The following is a 24526-nucleotide window of genomic DNA, read 5'->3' as shown; positions in this document are numbered from 1 at the left end:
ATTGTAACACAGAAGTTACATTATATCCTGTGTCGGCTTGTTACAATGTACTCACCTTAGGTCCTGGGGGTCCTATAGGGCCCCTTGGTCCATCTTTTCCCTGTAAGATATAAATGTCAGCATGACGTAATTACTTTCTGGATGTGGCTGAAGACTAGTTGCACAACATGTATATATATATCACCATCTCTGACCCATGCACCTTATAAGTAAAAGTGATGGGAGTCCAAGAATATGAATAGTACAAGATAAATAGGAATATCCGCCTTCACTGCTCCCATCGGTCTTATCATCCTTGCTTGTCATGAGAAATATATTCTTCACATTGGCAAGAAACTTACACTTTCTCCCCGTTCTCCTTTATCTCCCCTGTCACCCTGCAAGATAAAGGGATATATCATCATAGAGTACGATGGATGGATGGATGGATGGATGGATGGAAGGATGGATGGAAGGATGGATAGAAAGTTGAAAGGATGGATGGATGAAAGGATGGATGGAAGAATTGATGAATAGATGGATAAGGATGGATGGATAGATAGATGGATGGATGAAAGGGTGGATGGAAGGATGGATAGAAGCTTCACCTTGTCTCCCGGTTTTCCTTGTTCTCCGGCTTCTCCTGCTCTCCCAGGCACTCCAGGAATTCCCGGTTTTCCCGCCTCGCCAGGTTGTCCCGGTGGACCTTCAGGTCCCCGTTCCCCGATGGCACGTCCCGTCGGGCCTTGTGGACCAGGGGGGCCATGCTCTCCCTTGTCTCCTTTCAGTCCTCTCTCCCCGGGAAATCCCATAGTACCCTGATATGAAACAGACAGACTCCTATATCTCCAGCACTTGTACATAATAATAATCTTTTTATTTATATAGTGCCAACATATTCCGCAGCGCTTTACAATTCAGACAATTTACACACATTATCATCGCTGTCCCCATCGGGGCTCACAATCTACATTCCCTATCAGTATGTCTTTGGAGTGTGGGAGGAAACCGGAGAACCCGGAGGAAACCCACTCAAACACGGGAAGAACATACAAACTCCTTGCAGATGTTGTCCTTGGTGGGATTTGAACCCAGGACCCCAGTGCTGCAAGGCTGCAGTGCTAACCACTGAGCCACCGTACAGTGCTAACCACTGAGCCACAGTACAGTGCTAACCACTGAGCCACCATACAGTGCTAACCACTGAGCCACAGTACAGTGCTAACCACTGAGCCACCGTACAGTGCTAACCACTGAGCCACAGTACAGTGCTAACTACTGAGCCACCGTGCTGTACATTTGAATGTCAGGCCTTTGTCACTTGTCTGTGATCTCTTACTTAAGGGTCTTCTTCCCGTACAATCTGGTAATATCTCTAGAGACTATGGATACTATGCACAAGTTACAGTTCTCATAGGACACTAAGAGGACATGAAAAAGACTGAGGGTCTATGAAGCTGCACCACTGAGTGACTGCAGCCATCACTGGTATGGGGGTCCTATGGCTGTCACTGGTATTGGGGTCTGTGCTGTCACTGTTATAGGGATTCTTATTTCAGTACAAAAGTTCTTTTCTGAAAATGACAACAACAAAAAAAAGAAGCTTTTTGAACCTACATCTTTGCCCGGAGCTCCTTTCTCTCCAGCTTCCCCGGGTTCCCCCTTAATCTTCTTCTGGATGGGAGTGACGGATAATCCAGAGCCATCATCAAAGACTTCAATGACATCTTTAAGGGTTGAAATCTGTAAAATAATGCCAGACTGTGATGACGATGGATGTTGGCGACTATACGCAACCAATACCGCCAACTACATAAGGATCAACCAGATCGAATGAATGGGTGATATCGGTGTGTTTAGCACAGAAGACGGCAGGAAGTGGTCCAGGCCTCGGGCCTTAATGGTCGTGGGCACCTTACTAAATAAAGATATAATACAGATCACTATATGGTGGTATCACATGGACTTATATAGGCGGTATTATATAGATACCTTGTGGAAGGTTTATTTACACACTAAATGGTGGTATTATTTGCACACTTGAATGGCAGTATTATGTCTACAAATAAGACCCTAATTTACCTAGGACCCACTTTCTATAAATTTGACCCCATTTGTATTTCTAGATCGAGCTTTTATAATATAAAAAATAGACCAATGCAATAGATCGGAGATAAGTCTTGGGGTGCAAATACTTATGTTTTACCTTGATTCCCAATATATTCAGGGCTTTTTCTACATTCTGAAAAGGAAAAAAGGAAATATCACATGGATTATTAGATGATGGGAGACGGCCCCGTACGTCTTGTAGATGATCCTTTTCTTAGTATTAATACTCACTGCAGTAGTTCCTGGCTCTCCTTTTTGCCCAATTTCCCCAGGCCGACCCTGATATTAATAAAAAGGAAAATTATCATTTCAACAGGTAGAATTGGGCTTATAGGGGAAAGTGAGAAGGGTTGTGAAAAAAAAATCCTAGAAAAGTAAATGAAAGCAAAAACCTATTCACATTTTGGGTATTGGGTAAAATAAAACTACCTATGTCGATTTATATAATCGCATATTTGTATAAGGGGGAAATTGTCCCAGTGAACAAATGATATAAATTTGTCTGCATTGAGTCACCACTAGGGGGAGATAAGTGCATATGGATCTACACACATAGTATTGAGCCTAGGGGGAGCTGTATAAGACTGTATGCAGTGAGCTCCCCCTGGTGGCAGATAAATATATCCAGAAATATAGATAAATATAGACATTATCACAGCAAACAGGCAGTTCAGTAAGGGGCTATTTTCTATGACAGTTCCCATAGCAGCTGTGTGCTCTACTTCTATTATATGTACATATGCCACTGCCATGGGAAAATTAAGACCCTAATGCCACTGCTACCTGCCCACCCACAATTGCTATGAAATGGAAACTTACTTTATAATGTTAACCATGGAATAAAAATATAAAAATAAAATAAAAAATAAAATCTAATAATAATGAAAAAAAAATATATAAATATTTTTATCCTGATAACTGGATACACACATGTTCACCTCTAGGTCCCATGTCACCTCGGTCGCCCTAAAAAAAGAAGTAAAAATAGCATAATTAAACACTAAAAACAAGTGAGGAATCACAGGTATGTGATTAAGTACAGGTAGCACTTATGACTCATGCACAGTAATCATACCTTTGGTCCAGCTAGGCCAGCTACTCCAGGGATTCCCTTAAAGGCAAAAAGCAAGGATGAAAATTTATTGCCGTCAGGTCACAATGTGGCTCAGGCGGCCATAATGTTCTAAAACTGTCTATTTATCAGACGCATACCTGGCCTGGAGCCCCAGCTTGTCCTGGAGGTCCTGGAACTCCTTGGGGTCCTATTGGACCTGGTGGGCCTACCAATCCTGCTGCTCCTTTGGTACCATCTCGGCCCTGCAAAATAATATTTGAGCAGAAATAAAAGAGCAACAGAACATATGATAAGTACAACTGCTGGGAACCCACCAATCCCGTGAACGTAGGGCCAAAAGTCCAATAATTGAGTGGAAATTAGCATATGTGACCTCAATTCCTACACAGGGGAGTTCTGGTGATCAGTGGGTGTCACAGCAGCAAAATATATATTTATCATAAATCCTTGAAAATCACACTAAAGTAAAAGATTGTTCAGTTGTGATTGCTCCGCCCACGAGCAGCTAAATCAATCCTTGTGGGCGGGGCAAACGGAATGTTCAAAACGACACATGAAGAATACTTTTGAGTTCATTTATCAGGACACATTGAGTGTGTAATGAACCGATCAGGATCGTTGGTCTGGTCCATGTCATTTATGTGCCACGGTGCCATGAATGACAGCATGATGGCCAAGACCGGAAACAAGTATGTTTTAAGTGAAGAATGTATTTAAAAATACTTACATCTTTGCCAGGAGGACCAGCTTCACCTCTATCACCCTGAAGGAAGGAGAAAGAAGGTATATCACCCCAAGCAGTGTGTAGGCTTGGATATATCTATTGGGGGTGGTAGTAGCTGATCGATGGATAAGTCCGCATATCTGAGTAGAGTACATTATATAAAGCAATGGCTCACCTTCCTGCCGTCTTCTCCAGGAGTCCCCTCCTCACCCTACGAGACAAAAAAGAAAGACGGCAGCAATAAAACACACATACAAGTAGTAAAGTAAAACTGCCGAAAAGGCTTAAAATTGTTACTCACATTTTTGCCATTCGCTCCAGGCTTCCCATCTTCTCCAGGTTTTCCCTTTTTTCATATAAAAAAACAAACAAAAAACTTTCATTGTATGAAAAAAAGTCACAAACTATGGATTATGCAAAAAAAACTTTTCAACTTTTGCTAAAAAATTTAAACTTAAAAAAATAAAATAAAATAAAAAGGTGGGTGCAGCTTTGTGGAAAGGATGGACCACACTAAATTACTATAATTTATGCCAGAAAGGTATTTTTGGGGTGTGCACCTCTTAATAAATCTGGGGCAAGATCAGCAAGATTTATCGGACTTCATACATGTCTGCCAGGGTTTTAACACTTTTCTCCACAGTTTGAGATTATAGGATTTAAAAGGACTCTCTACATAATCTACAGATGCTATTCTAGACTCTCTGTTGGCTTTTCCACTGTCATTTTGCAAACAGATAGCCCACGGACATGGCCAGAAATGGCAATCAAACTAATCAGGGTGAGAATTCCTTTATCAAAGCAGTTTAACAGTAAAACTGACCTTATTGCTTAGATCAGCCAATCAGGTCTCTCATATTATTTCACCAGAGCAGTTTAAAATAAAAGCTGAGCTCTCATTGGTTGCTGTGGACAAAAACTGACAGTTTATCCCACCAGTGACTACTCACAGCTACTCCTGGTGGCCCAGCAGGTCCAATTGGTCCAGGGGGTCCATGCTCTCCTCTTAATCCTGGAAGACCCTAAACAGATCACTCATGACAATTTTAATCCAAAAATCACAAGGGAAAATATAAGGTCCATACGACGAAGACTCAAAATGAAATACTCACATCTCGACCTGGATCTCCTTGTTTTCCTAAATCTCCCTGTGACATAAGAACAGTATTATAGTATTTATATTCTTGTACATAGGGAGCAGTATTATAGTAGTTATATTCTTGTACATAGGGGGCAGTATTATAGTAGTTATATTCTTGTACATAGAGAGCAGTATTATAGTAGTTATATTCTTGTACATAGGAGCAGTATTATAGTATTTATATTCTTGTACATAGGGGGCAGTATTATAGTATTTATATTCTTGTACATAGGGGGCAGTATTATAGTAGTTATATTCTTGTACATAGGAGCAGTATTGTAGTAGTTATATTCTTGTACGTAGGGGGCAGTATTATAGTAGTTATATTCTTGTACATAGGAGCAGTATTACAGTAGTTATATTCTTGTACATAGGAGCAGTATTGTAGTAGTTATATTTTTGTACGTAGGGGGCAGTATTATAGTAGTTATATTCTTGTACATAGGGGCAGTATTATAGTAGTTATATTCTTGTACATAGGAGCAGTATTGTAGTAGTTATATTCTTGTACGTAGGGGGCAGTATTATAGTAGTTATATTCTTGTACATAGGAGCAGTATTACAGTAGTTATATTCTTGTACATAGGGGCAGTATTATAGTAGTTATATTCTTGTACATAGGGAGCAGTATTATAGTAGTTATATTCTTGTACATAGGGGCAGTATTATAGTAGTTATATTCTTGTACATAGAGGGCAGTATTATAGTAGTTATATTCTTGTACATAGGGGGCAGTATGATAGTAGTTATATTCTTGTACATAGGGAGCAGTATTATAGTAGTTATATTCTTGTACATAGGGGGCAGTATTATAGTAGTTATATTCTTGTACATAGGAGCAGTATTATAGTAGTTATATTCTTGTACATAGGGGGCATTATTATAGTAGTCATATTCTTGTACATAGGGAACAGTATTACAGTAGTTATATTCTTGTATATGGGGACAGTATTATAGTAGTTATATTCTTGTATATAGGGGCAGTATTATAGTAGTTATATTCTTGTACATAGGAGCAGTATTATAGTAGTTATATTCTTGTACATAGGGGCAGTATTATAGTAGTTATATTCTTGTACATAGGGGTCAGTATTATAGTAGTTATATTCTTGTACATAGGGGCAGTATTATAGTAGTTATATTCTTGTACATAGGGAGCAGTATTATAGTAGTTATATTCCTGTACATAGGAGCAGTATTATAGTAGTTATATTCTTGTATATAGGAGCAGTATTATAGTAGTTATATTCTTGTACATAGAGGGCAGTTTTATAGTAGTTATATTCTTGTATATAGGAGCAGTATTATAGTAGTTATATTCTTGTACATAGGAGCAGTATTATAGTAGTTATATTCTTGTACATAGGGGGCAGTATTATAGTAGTTATATTCTTGTACATAAGAGCGGTATTATAGTAGTTATATTCTTGTACATATGGGCAGTATTATAGTAGTTATATTCCTGTACAGGGGGCAGTATTATAGTAGTTATATTCTTGTACATGGGGGCAGTATTATAGTAGTTATATTCTTGTACAAATGGGCAGTATTATAGTAGTTATATTCTTGTACATAGTGGGCAGTATTATAGTAGTTATATTATTGTACATAGGGGACAGTATTATAGTAGTTATATTCTTGTACATAGGGGGCAGTATTATAGTAGTTATATTCTTATACACAGGAGCAGTATTATAGTAGTTATATTCTTGTATGTAGGAGGCAGTATTATAGTAGTTATATTCTTGTACATAGGGGGCAGTATTATAGTAGTTATATTCTTGTACATAGGGGGCAGTATTATAGTAGTTATATTCGTATACACAGGAGCAGTATTATAGTAGTTATATTCTTGTACATAGGAGGCAGTATTATAGTAGTTATATTCTTGTACATAGGGGGCATTATTATAGTAGTCATATTCTTGTACATAGGGAGCAGTATTACAGTAGTTATATTCTTGTATATGGGGACAGTATTATAGTAGTTATATTCTTGTATATAGGGGCAGTATTATAGTAGTTATATTCTTGTACATAGGAGCAGTATTATAGTAGTTATATTCTTGTACATAGGGGCAGTATTATAGTAGTTATATTCTTGTACATAGGGGTCAGTATTATAGTAGTTATATTCTTGTACATAGGGGCAGTATTATAGTAGTTATATTCTTGTACATAGGGAGCAGTATTATAGTAGTTATATTCCTGTACATAGGAGCAGTATTATAGTAGTTATATTCTTGTATATAGGAGCAGTATTATAGTAGTTATATTCTTGTACATAGAGGGCAGTTTTATAGTAGTTATATTCTTGTATATAGGAGCAGTATTATAGTAGTTATATTCTTGTACATAGGAGCAGTATTATAGTAGTTATATTCTTGTACATAGGGGCAGTATTATAGTAGTTATATTCTTGTACAAATGGGCAGTATTATAGTAGTTATATTCTTGTACATAGTGGGCAGTATTATAGTAGTTATATTATTGTACATAGGGGACAGTATTATAGTAGTTATATTCTTGTACATAGGGGGCAGTATTATAGTAGTTATATTCTTATACACAGGAGCAGTATTATAGTAGTTATATTCTTGTACGTAGGAGGCAGTATTATAGTAGTTATATTCTTGTACATAGGGGGCAGTATTATAGTAGTTATATTCTTGTACATAGGGGGCAGTATTATAGTAGTTATATTCGTATACACAGGAGCAGTATTATAGTAGTTATATTCTTGTACGTAGGAGGCAGTATTATAGTAGTTATATTCTTGTACATAGGGGGCAGTATTATAGTAGTTATATTCTTGTACATAGGGGGCAGTATTATAGTAGTTATATTCTTGTACATAGGGGGCAGTATTATAGTAGTTATATTCTTGTACATAGGGTGCAGTATTATAGTAGTTATATTCTTGTATATAGGAGCAGTATTATAGTAATAATATCCTTGTACATAGGAGCAGTATTATAGTAGTTATATTCTTGTACATAAGGTGCAGTATTATAGTAGTTATATTCTTGTACATAGGGGCAGTATTATAGTAGTTATATTCTTGTACATAGGGGCAGTATTATAGTAGTTATATTCTTGTACATAGGGGCAGTATTATAGTAGTTATATTCTTGCACATAGGGTGCAGTATTATAGTAGTTATATTCTTGTACATAGGGTGCAGTATTATAGTAGTTATATTCTTGTATATAGGAGCAGTATTATAGTAATAATATCCTTGTACATAGGAGCAGTATTATAGTAGTTATATTCTTGTACATAAGGTGCAGTATTATAGTAGTTATATTCTTGTACATAGGGGCAGTATTATAGTAGTTATATTCTTGTACATAGGCGCAGTATTATAGTAGTTATATTCTTGTACATAGGGGCAGTATTATAGTAGTTATATTCTTGTACATAGGGGCAGTATTATAGTAGTTATATTCTTGTACATAGGAGGCAGTATTATAGTAGTTATATTCTTGTATATAGGAGCAGTATTATAGTAGTTATACTCTTGTACATAGGAGCAGTATTATAGTAGCTATATTCTTGTACATAGGAGCAGTATTATAGTAGTTATATTCTTGTACATAGGGGGCAGTATTATAGTAGTTATATTCTTGTACATAGGGAGCAGTATTATAGTAGTTATATTCTTGTACATAGGAGCAGTATTATAGTAGTTATACTCTTGTACATAGGAGCAGTATTATAGTAGCTATATTCTTGTACATAGGAGCAGTATTAAAGTAGTTATATTCTTGTACATAGGGGGCAGTATTATAGTAGCTATATTCTTGTACATAGGAGCAGTATTATAGTAGTTATATTCTTGTACATAGGGGGTAGTATTATAGTAGTTATATTCTTGTACATAGGGAGCAGTATTATAGTAGTTATACTCTTGTACATAGGAGCAGTATTATAGTAGCTATATTCTTGTACATAGGAGCAGTATTATAGTAGTTATATTCTTGTACATAGGGGGCAGTATTATAGTAGTTATATTCTTGTACATAGGAGCAGTATTATAGTAGTTATACTCTTGTACATAGGAGCAGTATTATAGTAGTTATATTCTTGTACATAGGAGCAGTATTATAGTAGTTTACATAGGAGCAGTATTTATAGTAGCTATATTCTTGTACATAGGAGCAGTATTAAAGTAGTTATATTCTTGTACATAGGGGGCAGTATTATAGTAGTTATATTCTTGTACATAGCGGGCAGTATTATAGTAGTTATATTCTTGTACATAGGGGGCAGTATTATAGTAGTTATATTCTTGTACATAGGGGGCAGTATTATAGTAGTTATATTCTTGTACATAGGGTGCAGTATTATAGTAATTATATTCTTGTACATAAGGGGCAGTATTATAGTAGTTATATTCTTGTACATAGCGGGCAGTATTATAGTAGTTATATTCTTGTACATAGGAGCAGTATTATAGTAGTTATATTCTTGTACATAAGGGGCAGTATTATAGTAGTTATATTCTTGTACATAGCGGGCAGTATTATAGTAGTTATATTCTTGTACATAGGGGGCAGTATTATAGTAGTTATATTCTTGTACATAGGGGGCAGTATTATAGTAGTTATATTCTTGTACATAGGGTACAGTATTATAGTAGTTATATTCTTGTACATAGGAGCAGTATTATAGTAGTTATATTCTTGTACATAAGGGGCAGTATTATAGTAGTTATATTCTTGTACATAGCGGGCAGTATTATAGTAGTTATATTCTTGTACATAGGGGGCAGTATTATAGTAGTTATATTCTTGTACATAGGGTGCAGTATTATAGTAGTTATATTCTTGTATATAGGAGCAGTATTATAGCAATAATATCCTTATACATAGGGGCAGTATTATAGTAGTTATATTCTTGTACATAGGAGTAGTATTATAGTAGTTATATTCTTGTACATAGGAGCAGTATTATAGTAGTTTACATAGGAGCAGTATTTATAGTAGCTATATTCTTGTACATAGGAGCAGTATTAAAGTAGTTATATTCTTGTACATAGGGGGCAGTATTATAGTAGTTATATTCTTGTACATAGCGGGCAGTATTATAGTAGTTATATTCTTGTACATAGGGGGCAGTATTATAGTAGTTATATTCTTGTACATAGGGGGCAGTATTATAGTAGTTATATTCTTGTACATAGGGTGCAGTATTATAGTAATTATATTCTTGTACATAAGGGGCAGTATTATAGTAGTTATATTCTTGTACATAGCGGGCAGTATTATAGTAGTTATATTCTTGTACATAGGAGCAGTATTATAGTAGTTATATTCTTGTACATAAGGGGCAGTATTATAGTAGTTATATTCTTGTACATAGCGGGCAGTATTATAGTAGTTATATTCTTGTACATAGGGGGCAGTATTATAGTAGTTATATTCTTGTACATAGGGGGCAGTATTATAGTAGTTATATTCTTGTACATAGGGTACAGTATTATAGTAGTTATATTCTTGTACATAGGAGCAGTATTATAGTAGTTATATTCTTGTACATAAGGGGCAGTATTATAGTAGTTATATTCTTGTACATAGCGGGCAGTATTATAGTAGTTATATTCTTGTACATAGGGGGCAGTATTATAGTAGTTATATTCTTGTACATAGGGTGCAGTATTATAGTAGTTATATTCTTGTATATAGGAGCAGTATTATAGCAATAATATCCTTATACATAGGGGCAGTATTATAGTAGTTATATTCTTGTACATAGGAGTAGTATTATAGTAGTTATATTCTTGTACATAGGGGCAGTATTATAGCAGTTATAATCTTGTACATAGGAGCAGTATTATAGTAGTTATATTCTTGCACTTAGGGGGCAGTATTATAGTAGCTATACTCTTGTACATAGGAGCAGTATTATAGTAGTTATATTTTTATACATAGGGGGCAGTATTATAGTAGTTATATTCTTGTACATAGGGGCAGTATTATAGTAGTTATATTCTTGTACATAGGGGGCAGTATGATACTAGTTATATTCTTGCACTTAGGGGGCAGTATTATCGTAGTTATACTCTTGTACATAGGAGCAGTATTATAGTAGTTATATTTTTATACATAGGGGGCAGTATTATAGTAGTTATATTCTTGTACATAGGGGCAGTATTATAGTAGTTATATTCTTGTACATCGGGGGCAGTATTATAGTAGTTATATTCTTCTACATAGCGGGCAGTATTATAGTAGTTATATTCTTGTACATAGGGGGCAGTATTATAGTAGTTACATTCTTGTATACAGGAGCAGTATTATAGTAGTTATATTCTTGTACATAGGAGCAGTATTATAGTAGTTATATTTTTGTACATAGGGGGCAGTATTATAGTAGTTATATTCTTGTACATAGGGGGCAGTATTATAGTAGTTATATTCTTGTACATAGGAGCAGTATTATAGTAGTTATAGTCTTGTACATAGAGGGCAGTATTATAGTAGTTATATTCTTGTACATAGGAGCAGTATTAGAGTAGTTATATTCTTGTACATAGGGGCAGTATTATAGTAGTTATATTCTTGTATATAGGGGCAGTATTATAGTAGTTATATTCTTGTACTTAGGGGTAGTATTATAGTAGTTATATTCTTGTACATAGGGGTAGTATTATAGTAGTTATATTCTTGTACATAGGGGGCAGTATTATAGTAGTTATATTCTTGTACATAGGGGTAGTATTATAGTAGTCATATTCTTGTACATAGGGGTAGTATTATAGTAGTTATATTCTTGTACATAGGGGGCAGTATTATAGTAGTTATATTCTTGTACATAGGGGTAGTATTATAGTAGTCATATTCTTGTACATAGGGGTAGTATTATAGTAGTTATATTCTTGTACATAGGGGCAGTATTATAGTAGTTATATTCTTGTACATAGGGGCAGTATTATAGTAGTTATATTCTTGTACATAGGGGGCAGTATTATAGTAGTTATATTCTTGTACACAGGGGCAGTATTATAGTAGGGGAAGGTGTATCTACACATTGTTTCCCTCTTTACCCTTAGTCCCGGTGTCCCTGGCTGTCCTGGTTTTCCATCAATTCCATTTCTGCCATCACTTCCGGGAGGTCCACGTTCTCCCTTAATGGAACAGAACAAACAATAAAGTAGAATATGACAGACATGGGGAGTGATTACAACGTTCTTGTAGTGAGGTTTCTGTACTCTGCAGCTTCTGGGCTCAGCTAATGCGCTTCATGCCACTGGGAATCTGGATGTTATTAGCACAGGATCCGGTGGAATGAAGGACACTAGTATGAGCCCAATAATGTCTCCCAATAGACGATGCTTGTTCACCATGAACTTGAAGGTAAAGCCATAGTATCTTAGAAGATCTGCATATATTCATACCTTGTCACCTGGACCTCCTACATCTCCGGCGTCTCCCTGTATAATAGGGATAAATAAAGTTAATTGACTGGTAAGAATGAAAAATAACTGATAAAAGGGAACAATAGATTGTGTTCAACAGCAAAGGAACAGGAGATTATAAAAGGATTTATATTAATGTACTGTCCTAAAAAAGTAGAACAACGTACCCGTAAGCCTGGTGCCCCTCTGGGTCCGATCAAACCCTGCAAAATGGGAAATAGTCAATTATATTTTATTAGAATTATGTAGGATGAATTCACAATAAGATTATCCAGAAAATCCCGTCAGCATTCAAGGGTTAAAACTGTATGATAAAAATCCTATAAAATATAGAGTAAGATAGTATATGGGATGACAATACTCACCCTCTCTCCAGGAAGACCATTTTCGCCAACTTCTCCCTTCTGCCCCTTCATCCCATGTTCTCCGGGGTCTCCATCATCTCCCTACATGCACATAGTAAGTACACATTGGTATTATACTGCAAAATTCCTTAAAAGGGGTCCAGTTACCATAATTGTGGCTTTTAGTACAAATTGGATGCACCATGTCTGCTTTACAACCAATATTATTTTGGGCGCAAGTTGCAAAATAAAAAAAATAAATACATTTGCCGTTTTGTGTAAACAGCTCCTATGCAGACCAATGTGTCTCTATGATAACAGACTACAAGCAAACCCTTTGTAGTCTGATATTGCCCGATAACAAGGGATCAATACATTGGAGTTATACGGGGTCACTGTTGTCTGTGTCAGCCCCTGCAAATACGGCAAATTAATCTTTAGCCCCCCTTACACTGTTTATTGGTTGCAATGAGATAATCAACGACAATGTTATTGTAAGAGATTTAAAGGGACCGTTCCCTTTAATGCACCACCATGAAGGGCTGTGCAGATGTGTACGCCTTGTCACATTGAGTCCAAGGGAATCTTAAAGGGGAATTACTGCTATTCTGGTGCTAGGTGTATCACAATGTAATCATACTCACCTTGTCCCCTTTAACTCCAGGAAGCACCGACTCAACTGATCCCTAAAAACAAAAATTTCCAATAATATCCCAATTAAAGACCATTGACTTCAAGTCTTAAAAATTTTGATTATGGATAGAGTCAATTTGGTAATAAAATAAGAAAAAAATCTTACAGGCTTTCCTTGGGGTCCTTGAGGTCCTTGGGGTCCCTACAATAATAATATTATTATTAATAAATCAGGCAACTGTATAATTGAGTTTGGGCCAAAATAATGTAAAATGCAGTCGATCCTGGGCCCATAGTCATACTATAAGGAGATTGCCATTTAATGTCTTACTTACTGGTTCACCCTGGTCGCCTTTACTGCCAGCAACACCGGGGCTCCCCTGAAAAATGAATGACAGCGTGATATACATTTTACTATCAGCAATACATGAACGCTGCATGGAGAAAAGAATTGGAACAAATTGGAACATGACACGTCTTAATCAATGACTTAAAGTTTCTCATCAAGTCCAAGTGCCCCTTGTATATAGCATCTGGCCCCATTACCCCCAGTGTATAACATCCGGCCCCATTACCCCCGGTGGATAACCTCTGGCCCACCGCCATGACATCTGCGTTTACTACCATGTGACAGACCGGCCGGTGATGCAGAGCTCCCTGTTACAAGCGAGGTCCTGTAATAGGAACCACCGGGGTAACAAGTCCGTCCATGACATTTCTTCCCCCTGAATCTTCCCCCATCACCTGTGAGTGATATTATTGAGAAGTGGAAGGAATCGCGGCAACTCAGCCACGAAGCGGAGACCCCACAACGTTAGAGAGTGGGGGGCCGAGTGCTGAGGAGCAAAGGGCAGAAAAGTCACCACCGCTCTGCTGACTACATAACTGCAGAGTCCAGACCTCCTCTGGTATAACATCAGCACAAACACTGCGCCCCTGCCGGGAGCTTCATGGCCGAGCAGATGCATGCATCCTTACACCACCAAGCACAATGCCGAGCGTCGGATAGAGTGGTGTAAAGCCGCCACAACTGGACTCTGGAGGAGACGTGTTCTGTGCAGCGATGGATCACACTTCTCTATCTCCGTCTGATGGAGGAGTCTGGGTTTGGTGATTCCAGGAGAACATTATCCTCCTGACTGCATTGTGCCCCTGTACAGATGGTGGAGGAGGATAATGCTATGGGCTTGTTATCAGGGGTCGGCCTTGGGCCCTTTTTTCCAGTGAAGGGAAATCTTATTGCTTCAACACAAGACACTGTGGACAATTGTAGCTTTCTGATTTGTGGGAACAGTTTGGGAACAGGCCTTTTCTGTTCCTCATGATGATGCCCAGTGCCCATGGTCCATACAGACATGGGGGGAGTTTGGTGGAAGAACATGACCAGCTGAATTGACTCATCCAACACCTTTGGGATGAACTGGAATGGAGATTGTGATCTCGGCCTCCCCCCAACATCAGGGTCTGATTTCACATATGCTCTTCTGGATGAAGGGGCAAAAATTCCCACCGACGCCATGTTAATGTAAGATCCTGGAGGTGGATGCGGAGGGGACGCATACTTTTCTCCATATGGTATTTGTAGCGCTGGTATAATGCATATAGATAATAATTTCATGGACAGTGACGTAGACATTATTAGGTAATGTAGTGGGCACCATTTCACCTCACTACTCGTCGATCAGAGCTACTGAAAGGGCGGTGACTCCCATAGACGAGATCTGAGCACAAAGCCACCATCCTTCTGTCTCCACCTAAATATGGTCTCAATGATTAAAATAGGAAATCCATTTTAATCCTTTACAGTTTCTACCATTGAAGATCTCTGTTTGCAGTCAGTGAATGGGAACAGCTGATCACTACACGAGGATTCGTTACTTACGTTTCTCCCTTCTTCCCCAGCTTCTCCTGGTTCTCCCTTTTCTCCTTGGTTGCCCCTTGACCCCGGTAGACCCTGATAATAAAAAGTACAAACAATTATATGCAAAAAATAATTGTCCTGAAAAAGGAGAAGAAATGTATGAAAGGAGAAATGGCCAGTAGCAGGCGGGTCTCACTCACCCTCAGGCCTCTTTCCCCGTTTTTTCCTGCAATACCCGATTCTCCCTGCAAGACGACGGAAATAATTGTCACCTTCCGTTTTTACCATCAGATCGCCATCACGCCATCACTGGACGCTTCTCGACGGTCTTACCGGCGTCCCTTCTTCTCCTTTGTCTCCTTTTTCTCCTTCTTTGCCCCGGAGTCCAATTTGCCCTGGAGGACCTGATTTTCCGGGTTCTCCATTCTCTCCTGGAACACCGGCTTCTCCCTGGGAAAAAAAAGATCATTTACCATAGAGTTGGACATACCGTGGAACTGGCTGCACGAGGTTCTGCAGCAGCTGCGGTCATTACCTCCAGCTCACAAACTAATAATCCTTATTGATGATTTGGCCTCAAGGCACTGGAAATAAGTGGGAGCCAATAATTCCTTCAGGGACCCCAATGCCTCAATTGGACATGGTCTTACAAATTTTTCAGTATTTATAAATCAGCTTTATAGGATTATAAAATCAGCGCCAATGGAAGGGCAGCCCAGCCCTATTCAACTGAATGGTAGACCAAGCTGCAATACCAAACTTGACCAATGGATTAGGGTGGCGCTGGTTCTGAAGTTTCAACCCTACATACATAATAATCACTAATGATCATTTCCTCTGGACGGAGATTTAGCTCACGTATATAACATTATATATTGGAAGGTTTTCCTACCTTGGGACCTGATCTTCCAGCCAAACCCATGGGTCCCTAATGAAAAGCAAACAAGATGGGAAAAAAGTCATTAATTGACCCATGACCAGCCCCAGATAAGAAAAGACATATCCATATTCTACTTTTCGTTAGACCCGTATACCGACTGTCTTCCAATACGCGACACTTACCCTATCCCCTGCTTCTCCTTTTTCTCCTGGCAGCCCAGGAGTGCCGAGTCCTTCAGGACCCTGATCATACAGAAAAACAAAAATGGTTGAAAGTCTGAGGTATAGAACCTGTAATTATGATAGATCTGTAGGAAGCACTTACCCTGTCGCCTTTCTCTCCTGCGTCGCCTTTCGCACCTTTGGCCCCATCTGGCCCCAGTGGACCACGGTCACCCTGTACATGGGATGATATAATAGGATGTGTGCATTGAGAACAGTGACAACTGGTGGATATTTCATGTCATTACAAGCTGCGCTAGCGTTTCGGCAGCTTCAGTAGTGCAGCCGAAATCTCACCTTGTTTCCTTTCATCCCAGCGGCGGTGGAAGTCTGGAACACAAGCATATACCCATTATTACCCCCCGCGTCTGTTAGAAATGCATTCTTGGCAAACAAATACTTGACCTACCGATGAGCCGGGCTCCCCCGGAGGTCCTTGGTCACCCTGAAATTGTAGGTAATGTGTTATATTGGGAAACTGGGGGCCCTCAGGGCTTTCGGGGGCCCTTCTGTACAGTATATATCAGCAGAAATTAGTTTAATCACCAACCTTTTCTCCTTGAATTCCCTGTGGCCCTATAGGTCCCTGATAGGAAGAGAAATTCAAGACGATTAGTCATCACCATGGGTCCAAAAAGTACAGAACAACCCGAAAAATAAAGATAGTGGTTGATCCACCCAAGACCCGTGAACCCATGCAAGTTTTGGGACTCACTGTGCCCAGATTTCGACATCCGCCATTAATATGGAACTGAATCCACTCCATACAGCGCAGATGCTGGCTGTGTTGTACAGCCAGCACCTGAGCATAACTATCAAAGCAGTTTAACTCTTAAATGCTGTTATAATTCGTGACAGTGCTATGTAAGGGGTTGGAAATGCGGTAGAATTCCCCTTCCAAAGTCTATCACCCCCCCGCAGCAAGGTTATGGGATGCTGATGACATTTTCATGGCAGCCGGGGAGGAGGATCTACGGACGTAGATGTACAAACAACTATGATAGGATATCGGTAATTTTACAATATAGTGCAATATTACGGTATTACAGTATACTGAGCTCGTGAGCGCAAGGTTCAAGTGTTTTAGGGGGAGCAATAAAAAAATGTAAAGAAATTAAAATATTTGTAAAAAATTCCCAAAATATAAAAGTTAGTATCGCTACCCTTTTGCCAAAACACAAATAATATCTAAAAAATAAAAACAAAATTACATAATTGCTATCGCGGAATGCGTAGCAAAAAAATCATAATATTTACAGTTGAAACCAGAAGTTTCCATACATTATATAAAAAGACACGTCTGTAGGTTTTTCTCAATATCTGACATGAAATCAGAATAAACCTTTCCCGTTTTAGGTCAATTTTCAATAGGATTGAGATCAGGGCTTTGTGATGGCCGCTCCAAAACATGGACTTTGCCATCCTTAAGCCACTTTGTTACCATTTTGGCAGTATTCTTCGGGTCATTGTCCATTTGGAAGACCCATTTCCCGGCTTCCCCGGGGGACTATAGACCGGTGGCCTTAACATCGCATGCGATGAAGTCCTTGGAGAGAATAGTACTTGCTCACTTGTGTCCGAGGGTGATGGCGCATACTGATGCTCTTCAGTTTGCGTACCGGCAGGGACTGGGGGTGGACGATGCTGTAGCGTCTCTGCTACAAACAGTACATTCCTTTTTTGGACAATGATGGAACCACAGTGCGTGCTTTGTTCTTTGATTTCTCTAGTGCGTTCAACACATTACAGCCACTCTTACTGCGTGGAAAGTTGATTAAAATGGCGGTGGATGAGGGACTTGTGAATTGGATAATTGACTACCTGTCGGATAGGCCACAGTTTGTTAGGTGGGGGACGGCTACATCAGATAGTGTACTGAGCAGTGTCGGAGCCCCGCAGGGAACAGTGCTGTCGCCATTCCTCTTTACATTGTACACAGCTGACTTTCAGTATAAATCAGACCGTTGTCACCTCCAGAAGTACTCGGATGACTCTGTGATAGTTGGCGGTATTGGGAAGGACCAGGATGAAGAGGAATATAGAAGGGTGGTTGCGGACTTTGTAGTATGGTGCCAGGCTAACCATCTAGAACTAAATGTTAAGAAAACCAGGGAGTTGGTGATGAGCTATGGAAGGTGCAAGAAGGTATGCCTACCTGTTACCATTGACGGTCAGGATGTGGAGATGGTGGACAGTTTCAAATATTTGGGGGTTTACCTGGATAGCAAACTAGACTGGAAGTGCCACATGGAGAAGGTCTACAAGAAGGGGATGAGTAGATTGTACTTCCTAAGGAAGTTAAGGTCATTTAATTTGTGTGGCAAAATGCTTGAGGTGTTCTACCAATCCATTGTGGCTAGTGCCACCTTTGCGGCAATAATTTGCTGGGGTAACAGTGTGCGTGTTGCTGACGCCAACAAGCTCAACAAACTTATCAAGAAGGCTAGCGCGACGGTGGGCCTACAGCTTGGGACTTTTGAAGAGGTGGTAGAGGATAGGATTAAGAAGAAGTGCAGAGCTATAATGGGCAACAACACACACCCGCTTTATGAACTGTTTGCGAAACAGAAGAGCACATTCAGCAATCGCCTAATACAACTAAGGTGTAAAAAGGAAAAATACAGGAAATCGTTTGTTCCAACAGCTATGGGGGTGTTTAACAAATGTCTGAAAAGCAATGTCTAAAGCATTCCAAATGTTATGTTATCATATGTGTCATGTTCGAGATCTGTGTTCTGCTGCTGTGATACCGCAATTTCCTCCGGGATAAATAAAGTATATCTTATCTTATCTTATCTTATTTCCACCCAAGCTTTAACTTCCTGCTGATGTCTTGAGATGTTGCTTCAGTATTGCCACATACTCTTCTTTTCTCATGATACCATCTATTTTGTGAAGTGCACCAGTCCCTTCCTCAGCAAAACAACCCCACAACATGATGCTGCCACCCCCGTGTTTCACTGTTGGAATGGTGTTCTTAGGTTTCCAAGCTTCTCCCTTTTCCCTCCAAACGTAACAATGGTCATTATGCCCAAAGAGTTAAATTTTAGTTTCATCAGACCACAGGACATGTCTCCAAAAATTAAGGTTTTTGTTCCTGTGTGCATTTGCAAACGTTAATCTGGCTTTTTTATGTTTCTTTTGGAGTAATGGCTTCTTCCTGGCAGAGTGGCCTTTCAGCCCATGTTGATACAGTACTCATTTCACTGTGGATATTGACACAATCTTACCACCTTCTGCCATCATCTTCACAAGGTCTTTTGCTTTTGTCCTTGGGTTGGTATGCACATGTCGGACTAAAGCACATTCATCTCTGGGACACAGAACCCGTCTCCTTCCTGAGCGGTATGATGGCTGGACATTCCCATCTTGTTTGTACTTGCGTATAATTGTTTGTACAGATGAACGAGACACCTTCAGGTATCTTGAAATTGTACCCAAGGATGAGCCAGACTTGTGCAAGTCCACAATTCTCTTCCTGATATCTTGGCTGATTTCTTTAGACTTTCCCATGATGCTACACAAAGAAGCAGTGTGTTTCAGGTGTGTATTAAAATACATCCACAGGTGTGTCTCTAATTAACTCAGATGTTGCCAAAAAAACAGAAGCTACCAAACACATGACATCATCATATGGGCCGTCCAGAATTGTTTAAAGGCATAGTAATCTTAGTGTTTGTTAAATTTTGACTTTGCAATAAGTAAAAAAAAATATTCTGGCATTTGGCAAATATTATAAATTATGGTAATCCTAACTGACTAGTAAAGTTTTATTCAGATTTCATATCAGATATTGAGAATAAGATGAAGATGTGTCTTTTTACATAATGTATGTAAACTTCTGGTTTCAACTGTATCCCATAGGGTGAAAGCCAAATAAATAAAAAAATGTATAAATGTCAGATTTGCTGTTTTTTGGTCACTTCTCTACCACCTCCTCCAAAAAAAATGGGATAAAAAGAGATCAGAAAGTTGTATGCACCTCAAAAATGGTAATGATCAAAACTACAGCTGGTACCGCAGAGGCGGAGCTACCAAAAAGAGATGTGGTCTCACAGTGCTAATGATAGGTGGGTGGAGTGAAGGATGGGGTTATGTAGCAGTATGATTTCCAAAAAAATATATATAAAAAATTTGGAAACAAAATAAAAACTCACCAAAAGTCCTACTGAACCGGCCTGACCATTCTGTCCTGGATTTCCCTGTAAAGGAAACAGTGGGAAAAAAAGATAAAAACATTAAACCAGAGGCTTGTAAACGTCAATTCCTCCCTGTATTTCCTTTGATAATCCTGACAAATTTCTAAACTGGGTATTGGAGTAAACCAAAATGACAAGTAAGTCCCCTAAATTACACTGTAAGTCATTAACACCCTTTCCTGACCTTAAGGCCTTGAAATCCTGGAGGACCTCGATCTCCCTGTAAAATAAAACCAAAAATATATTCAGAACCTTTACAGTAACTGATTACTACATCAAAATATATAAGAGGTAATATTATAGTAGTTATATTCTTATACATAAGAGGCAGTATTATAGTAGTTATATTCTTGTACATAGGAGCAGTATTATAGTAGTTATATTCTTGTACATAGGGAGCTGTATTATAGTAGTTATATTCTTGTACATAGGGGGCAGTATTATAGTAGTTATATTCTTGTACATAGGCGGCAGTATTATAGTAGTTATATTCTTGTACATAGGAGCAGTATTATAGTAGTTATATTCTTGTACATAGGGAGCTGTATTATAGTAGTTATATTCTTGTACATAGGGGGCAGTATTATAGTAGTTATATTCTTGTACATAGGGGCAGTATTATAGTAGTTATATTCTTGTACATAGGGGGTAGTATTATAGTAGTTATATTCTTGTACATAGGGGGCAGTATTATAGTAGTTATATTCTTGTACATAGGGGCAGTATTATAGTAGTTATATTCTTGTACATAGGAGCAGTATTATAGTAGTTATATTCTTGTACATAGGGACAGTATTATAGTAGTTATATTCTTGTACATAGGAGCAGTATTATAGTAGTTATATTCTTGTACAGAGGGGGCAGTATTATAGTAGTTATATTCTTGTACATAGGGAGCAGTATTATAGTAGTTATATTCTTGTACATAGGAGCAGTATTATAGTAGTTATATTCTTGTACATAGGGGGCAGTATTATAGTAGTTATATTCTTGCACATAGGGGGCAGTATTATAGTAGTTATATTCTTGTACATAGGGGGCAGTATTATAGTAGTTATATTCTTGCACATAGGGGGCAGTATTATAGTAGTTATATTCTTGTACATAGGGGGCAGTATTATAGTAGTTATATTCTTGTACATAGGGGACAGTATTATAGTAGTTATATTCTTGCACATAGGGGCAGTATTATAGTAGTTATATTCTTGTACATAGAGGGCAGTATTATAGTACTTATATTCTTGTACATAGGGGGCAGTATTATAGTAGTTATATTCTTGTACATAAGGGGCAGTATTATAGTAGTTATATTCTTGCACATAGGGGGCAGTATTATAGTAGTTATATTCTTGTACATAGGGGGCAGTATTATAGTAGTTAAATTCTTGTACATAGGGGACAGTATTATAGTAGTTATATTCTTGTACATAGGGGCAGTATTATAGTAGTTATATTCTTGCACATAGAGGGCAGTATTATAGTACTTATATTCTTGTACATAGGGGGCAGTATTATAGTAGTTATATTCTTGTTCATAGGGGACAGTATTATAGTAGTTATACTCTTGTACATAGGAGCAGTATTATAGTAGTTATATTCTTGTGCATAGGGGCAGTATTATAATAGTTATATTCTTGTACATAGGGGCAGTATTATAGTAGTTATATTCTTGTACATAGGGGCAGTATTATAGTAGTTATATTCTTGTACATAGGAGCAGTATTATAGTAGTTATACTCTTGTACATAGGAGGCAGTATTATAGTAGTTATATTCTTGTACATAGGAGCAGTATTATAGTAGTTATATTCTTGTACATAGGGGGCAGTATTATAGTAGTTATACTCTTGTACATAAGAGGCAGTATTATAGTAGTTATATTCTTGTACATAGGGGGCAGTATTATAGTAGTTATACTCTTGTACATAGGAGGCAGTATTATAGTAGTTATATTCTTGTACATAGGAGCAGTATTATAGTAGTTATATTCTTGTACATAGGAGCAGTATTATAGTAGTTATATTCTTGTACATAGGAGCAGTATTATAGTAGTTATATTCTTGTACATAGGGGGCAGTATTATAGTAGTTATACTCTTGTACATAGGAGCAGTATTATAGTAGTTATATTCTTGTGCATAGGGGCAGTATTATAGTAGTTATATTCTTGTACATAGGGGGCAGTATTATAGTAGTTATATTCTTGTACATAGGGGCAGTATTATAGTAGTTATATTCCTGTACATAGGGGCAGTATTATAGTAGTTATATTCTTGTACATAGGGGCAGTATTATAGTAGTTATATTCTTGTGCATAGGGGCAGTATTATAGTAGTTATATTCTTGTACATAGGGGGCAGTATTATAGTAGTTATATTCCTGTACATAGGAGCAGTATTATAGTAGTTATATTCTTGTACATAGGGGCAGTATTATAGTAGTTATATTCTTGTACATAGGGGGCAGTATTATAGTAGTAATATTATTGTACATGGGGCAGTATTATAATAGTTATATTCTTGTACATAGGGGGCAGTATTATAGTAGTTATATTCTTGTACATAGGGAGCAGTATTATAGTAGTTATATTCTTGTGCATAGGGGCAGTATTATAATAGTTATATTCTTGTACATAGGAGCAGTATTATAGCAGTTATATTCTTGTACATAGGGGCAGTATTATAGTAGTCATATTATTGTACATGGGGCAGTATTATAATAGTTATATTCTTGTACATAGGGGGCAGTATCATAGTAGTTATATTCTTGTACATAGGAGCAGTATTTTAGTAGTTATATTCTTGTATATAGGGGGGCAGTATTATAGTAGTTATATTCTTGTATATAGGGGGGCAGTATTATTGTTTTTTTTATTCTTGCACGAAGAATATAGATATGTTCAATAAAAAATATGTTTAATATAAAGTAAGAGCTGTCATTTTTTCACCTTCACCCCAGGATCTCCATCCAGACCAGGTTGTCCACGGTCACCCTGTTACAGAACAGGAGTAGACATAATAAGTTGTTATAGAATTAATGTCTGGGACTCTGAAATTAATCCAGAGATTAAAAGAAGAAGGATAAGGAAGCAGTAAATGGGGAAAAATTAGGAAGTGATGCAAAAGAAGGAGGAGACAAGAGGTTAAGGATAAGGAAGAGGAAAATAAGGGTTAGGATAAAGCAAAGAAGTATAAGGAGGAGATGAAAGGAAAGGGAAACGATAAGGAGGAAAAGAAGGAAATCACAAAGTGTTATAGGACAAGCAAAAGGCACATAGGAAGTACACAAGATAGATAAAGGAAAATGATGAGGAAGAAAAAAAGGAGAAAAAGGACAAAGGAAAACAGATGAAGCAGAAGAATGAGCTATAGAAGGAAAAAGCATAAGTAGAAGAGGAGATATTTTAAGAATTTGTCCAAAACTAGAAAAACATGGCAGCACCACGCCTAACAAAGGTTGCATCTGGTATTAAAGCTTAGTCCCTTCCCTTTAAGCAGCTGGTGGGCCGGTCAGGCGCGGCTCTGGAAAGTAAGAGTGCTCAGAGCAGTCATGCCGTTACATAGTTGCCATATTAGGCTGGTTCTTCATATTGTTGTATAGTTTTTTCAACCACAGACTTCTGACCAGGGCTGGTGTAGACGGAGGACACTTGCCCCAGGGCCTCCACTACTTTGAGTGCCAACCACAGACAGCTATATTCCAGGGTTCAGGGGCCCACTCCCATTAATGTGCCTGTTATCAAGTAGGTCCAGCAATTTTTTGTGCCCATGAGTCTCCACAAAACTTTTTCTTCTTCATCTGCCAACTACAACCCTCTCTGTACTTTGGAATAACCCCATTCCTCCCCAGCACTTACTTTTATTCCTTGTTCTCCCGGAGGTCCTCTGGGTCCCTACAGAATATAAATGAATGACAATGCATTGGTCACATAGTATCGCACTCC

At 38.1% G+C, this 24526-nt stretch overlaps 1 protein-coding gene across 3 annotated transcripts in view; it reads right to left on the bottom strand.

The window, feature by feature from the left end:
- The window catches only part of COL7A1 (collagen type VII alpha 1 chain), a 158344-nt gene that overhangs the window by 50022 nt on the left and 83796 nt on the right, over positions 1–24526 (bottom strand). For all 3 annotated transcript variants that reach the window (XM_073644916.1, XM_073644915.1, XM_073644917.1), the window contains exons 44-77: positions 24440–24475; positions 23531–23575; positions 20770–20805; positions 20544–20588; positions 16937–16972; positions 16796–16831; positions 16684–16716; positions 16490–16561; positions 16348–16407; positions 16178–16213; positions 15619–15735; positions 15486–15530; positions 15307–15378; positions 13760–13804; positions 13591–13626; positions 13436–13477; positions 12813–12893; positions 12615–12650; positions 12427–12462; positions 12076–12156; positions 5000–5035; positions 4838–4909; positions 4189–4233; positions 4063–4098; positions 3891–3926; positions 3301–3405; positions 3164–3199; positions 3019–3054; positions 2320–2367; positions 2186–2221; positions 1597–1722; positions 588–797; positions 342–377; positions 56–100 (exon numbers count right to left, since the gene is read on the bottom strand). In XM_073644916.1, coding sequence (XP_073501017.1) covers positions 56–100; positions 342–377; positions 588–797; positions 1597–1722; positions 2186–2221; positions 2320–2367; positions 3019–3054; positions 3164–3199; positions 3301–3405; positions 3891–3926; positions 4063–4098; positions 4189–4233; positions 4838–4909; positions 5000–5035; positions 12076–12156; positions 12427–12462; positions 12615–12650; positions 12813–12893; positions 13436–13477; positions 13591–13626; positions 13760–13804; positions 15307–15378; positions 15486–15530; positions 15619–15735; positions 16178–16213; positions 16348–16407; positions 16490–16561; positions 16684–16716; positions 16796–16831; positions 16937–16972; positions 20544–20588; positions 20770–20805; positions 23531–23575; positions 24440–24475 — 1929 coding nt within the window. The remainder of the gene's footprint in view (positions 1–55; positions 101–341; positions 378–587; positions 798–1596; positions 1723–2185; positions 2222–2319; positions 2368–3018; positions 3055–3163; positions 3200–3300; positions 3406–3890; positions 3927–4062; positions 4099–4188; positions 4234–4837; positions 4910–4999; positions 5036–12075; positions 12157–12426; positions 12463–12614; positions 12651–12812; positions 12894–13435; positions 13478–13590; positions 13627–13759; positions 13805–15306; positions 15379–15485; positions 15531–15618; positions 15736–16177; positions 16214–16347; positions 16408–16489; positions 16562–16683; positions 16717–16795; positions 16832–16936; positions 16973–20543; positions 20589–20769; positions 20806–23530; positions 23576–24439; positions 24476–24526) is intronic.

Source organism: Phyllobates terribilis, unplaced genomic scaffold, assembly GCF_046119375.1.
Source record: "Phyllobates terribilis strain yellow unplaced genomic scaffold, ASM4611937v1 Scaffold_8__6_contigs__length_399053987, whole genome shotgun sequence".
Lineage (NCBI taxonomy): Eukaryota > Metazoa > Chordata > Amphibia > Anura > Dendrobatidae > Phyllobates > Phyllobates terribilis.
This window is presented reverse-complemented; position numbering and strand designations above follow the sequence as displayed.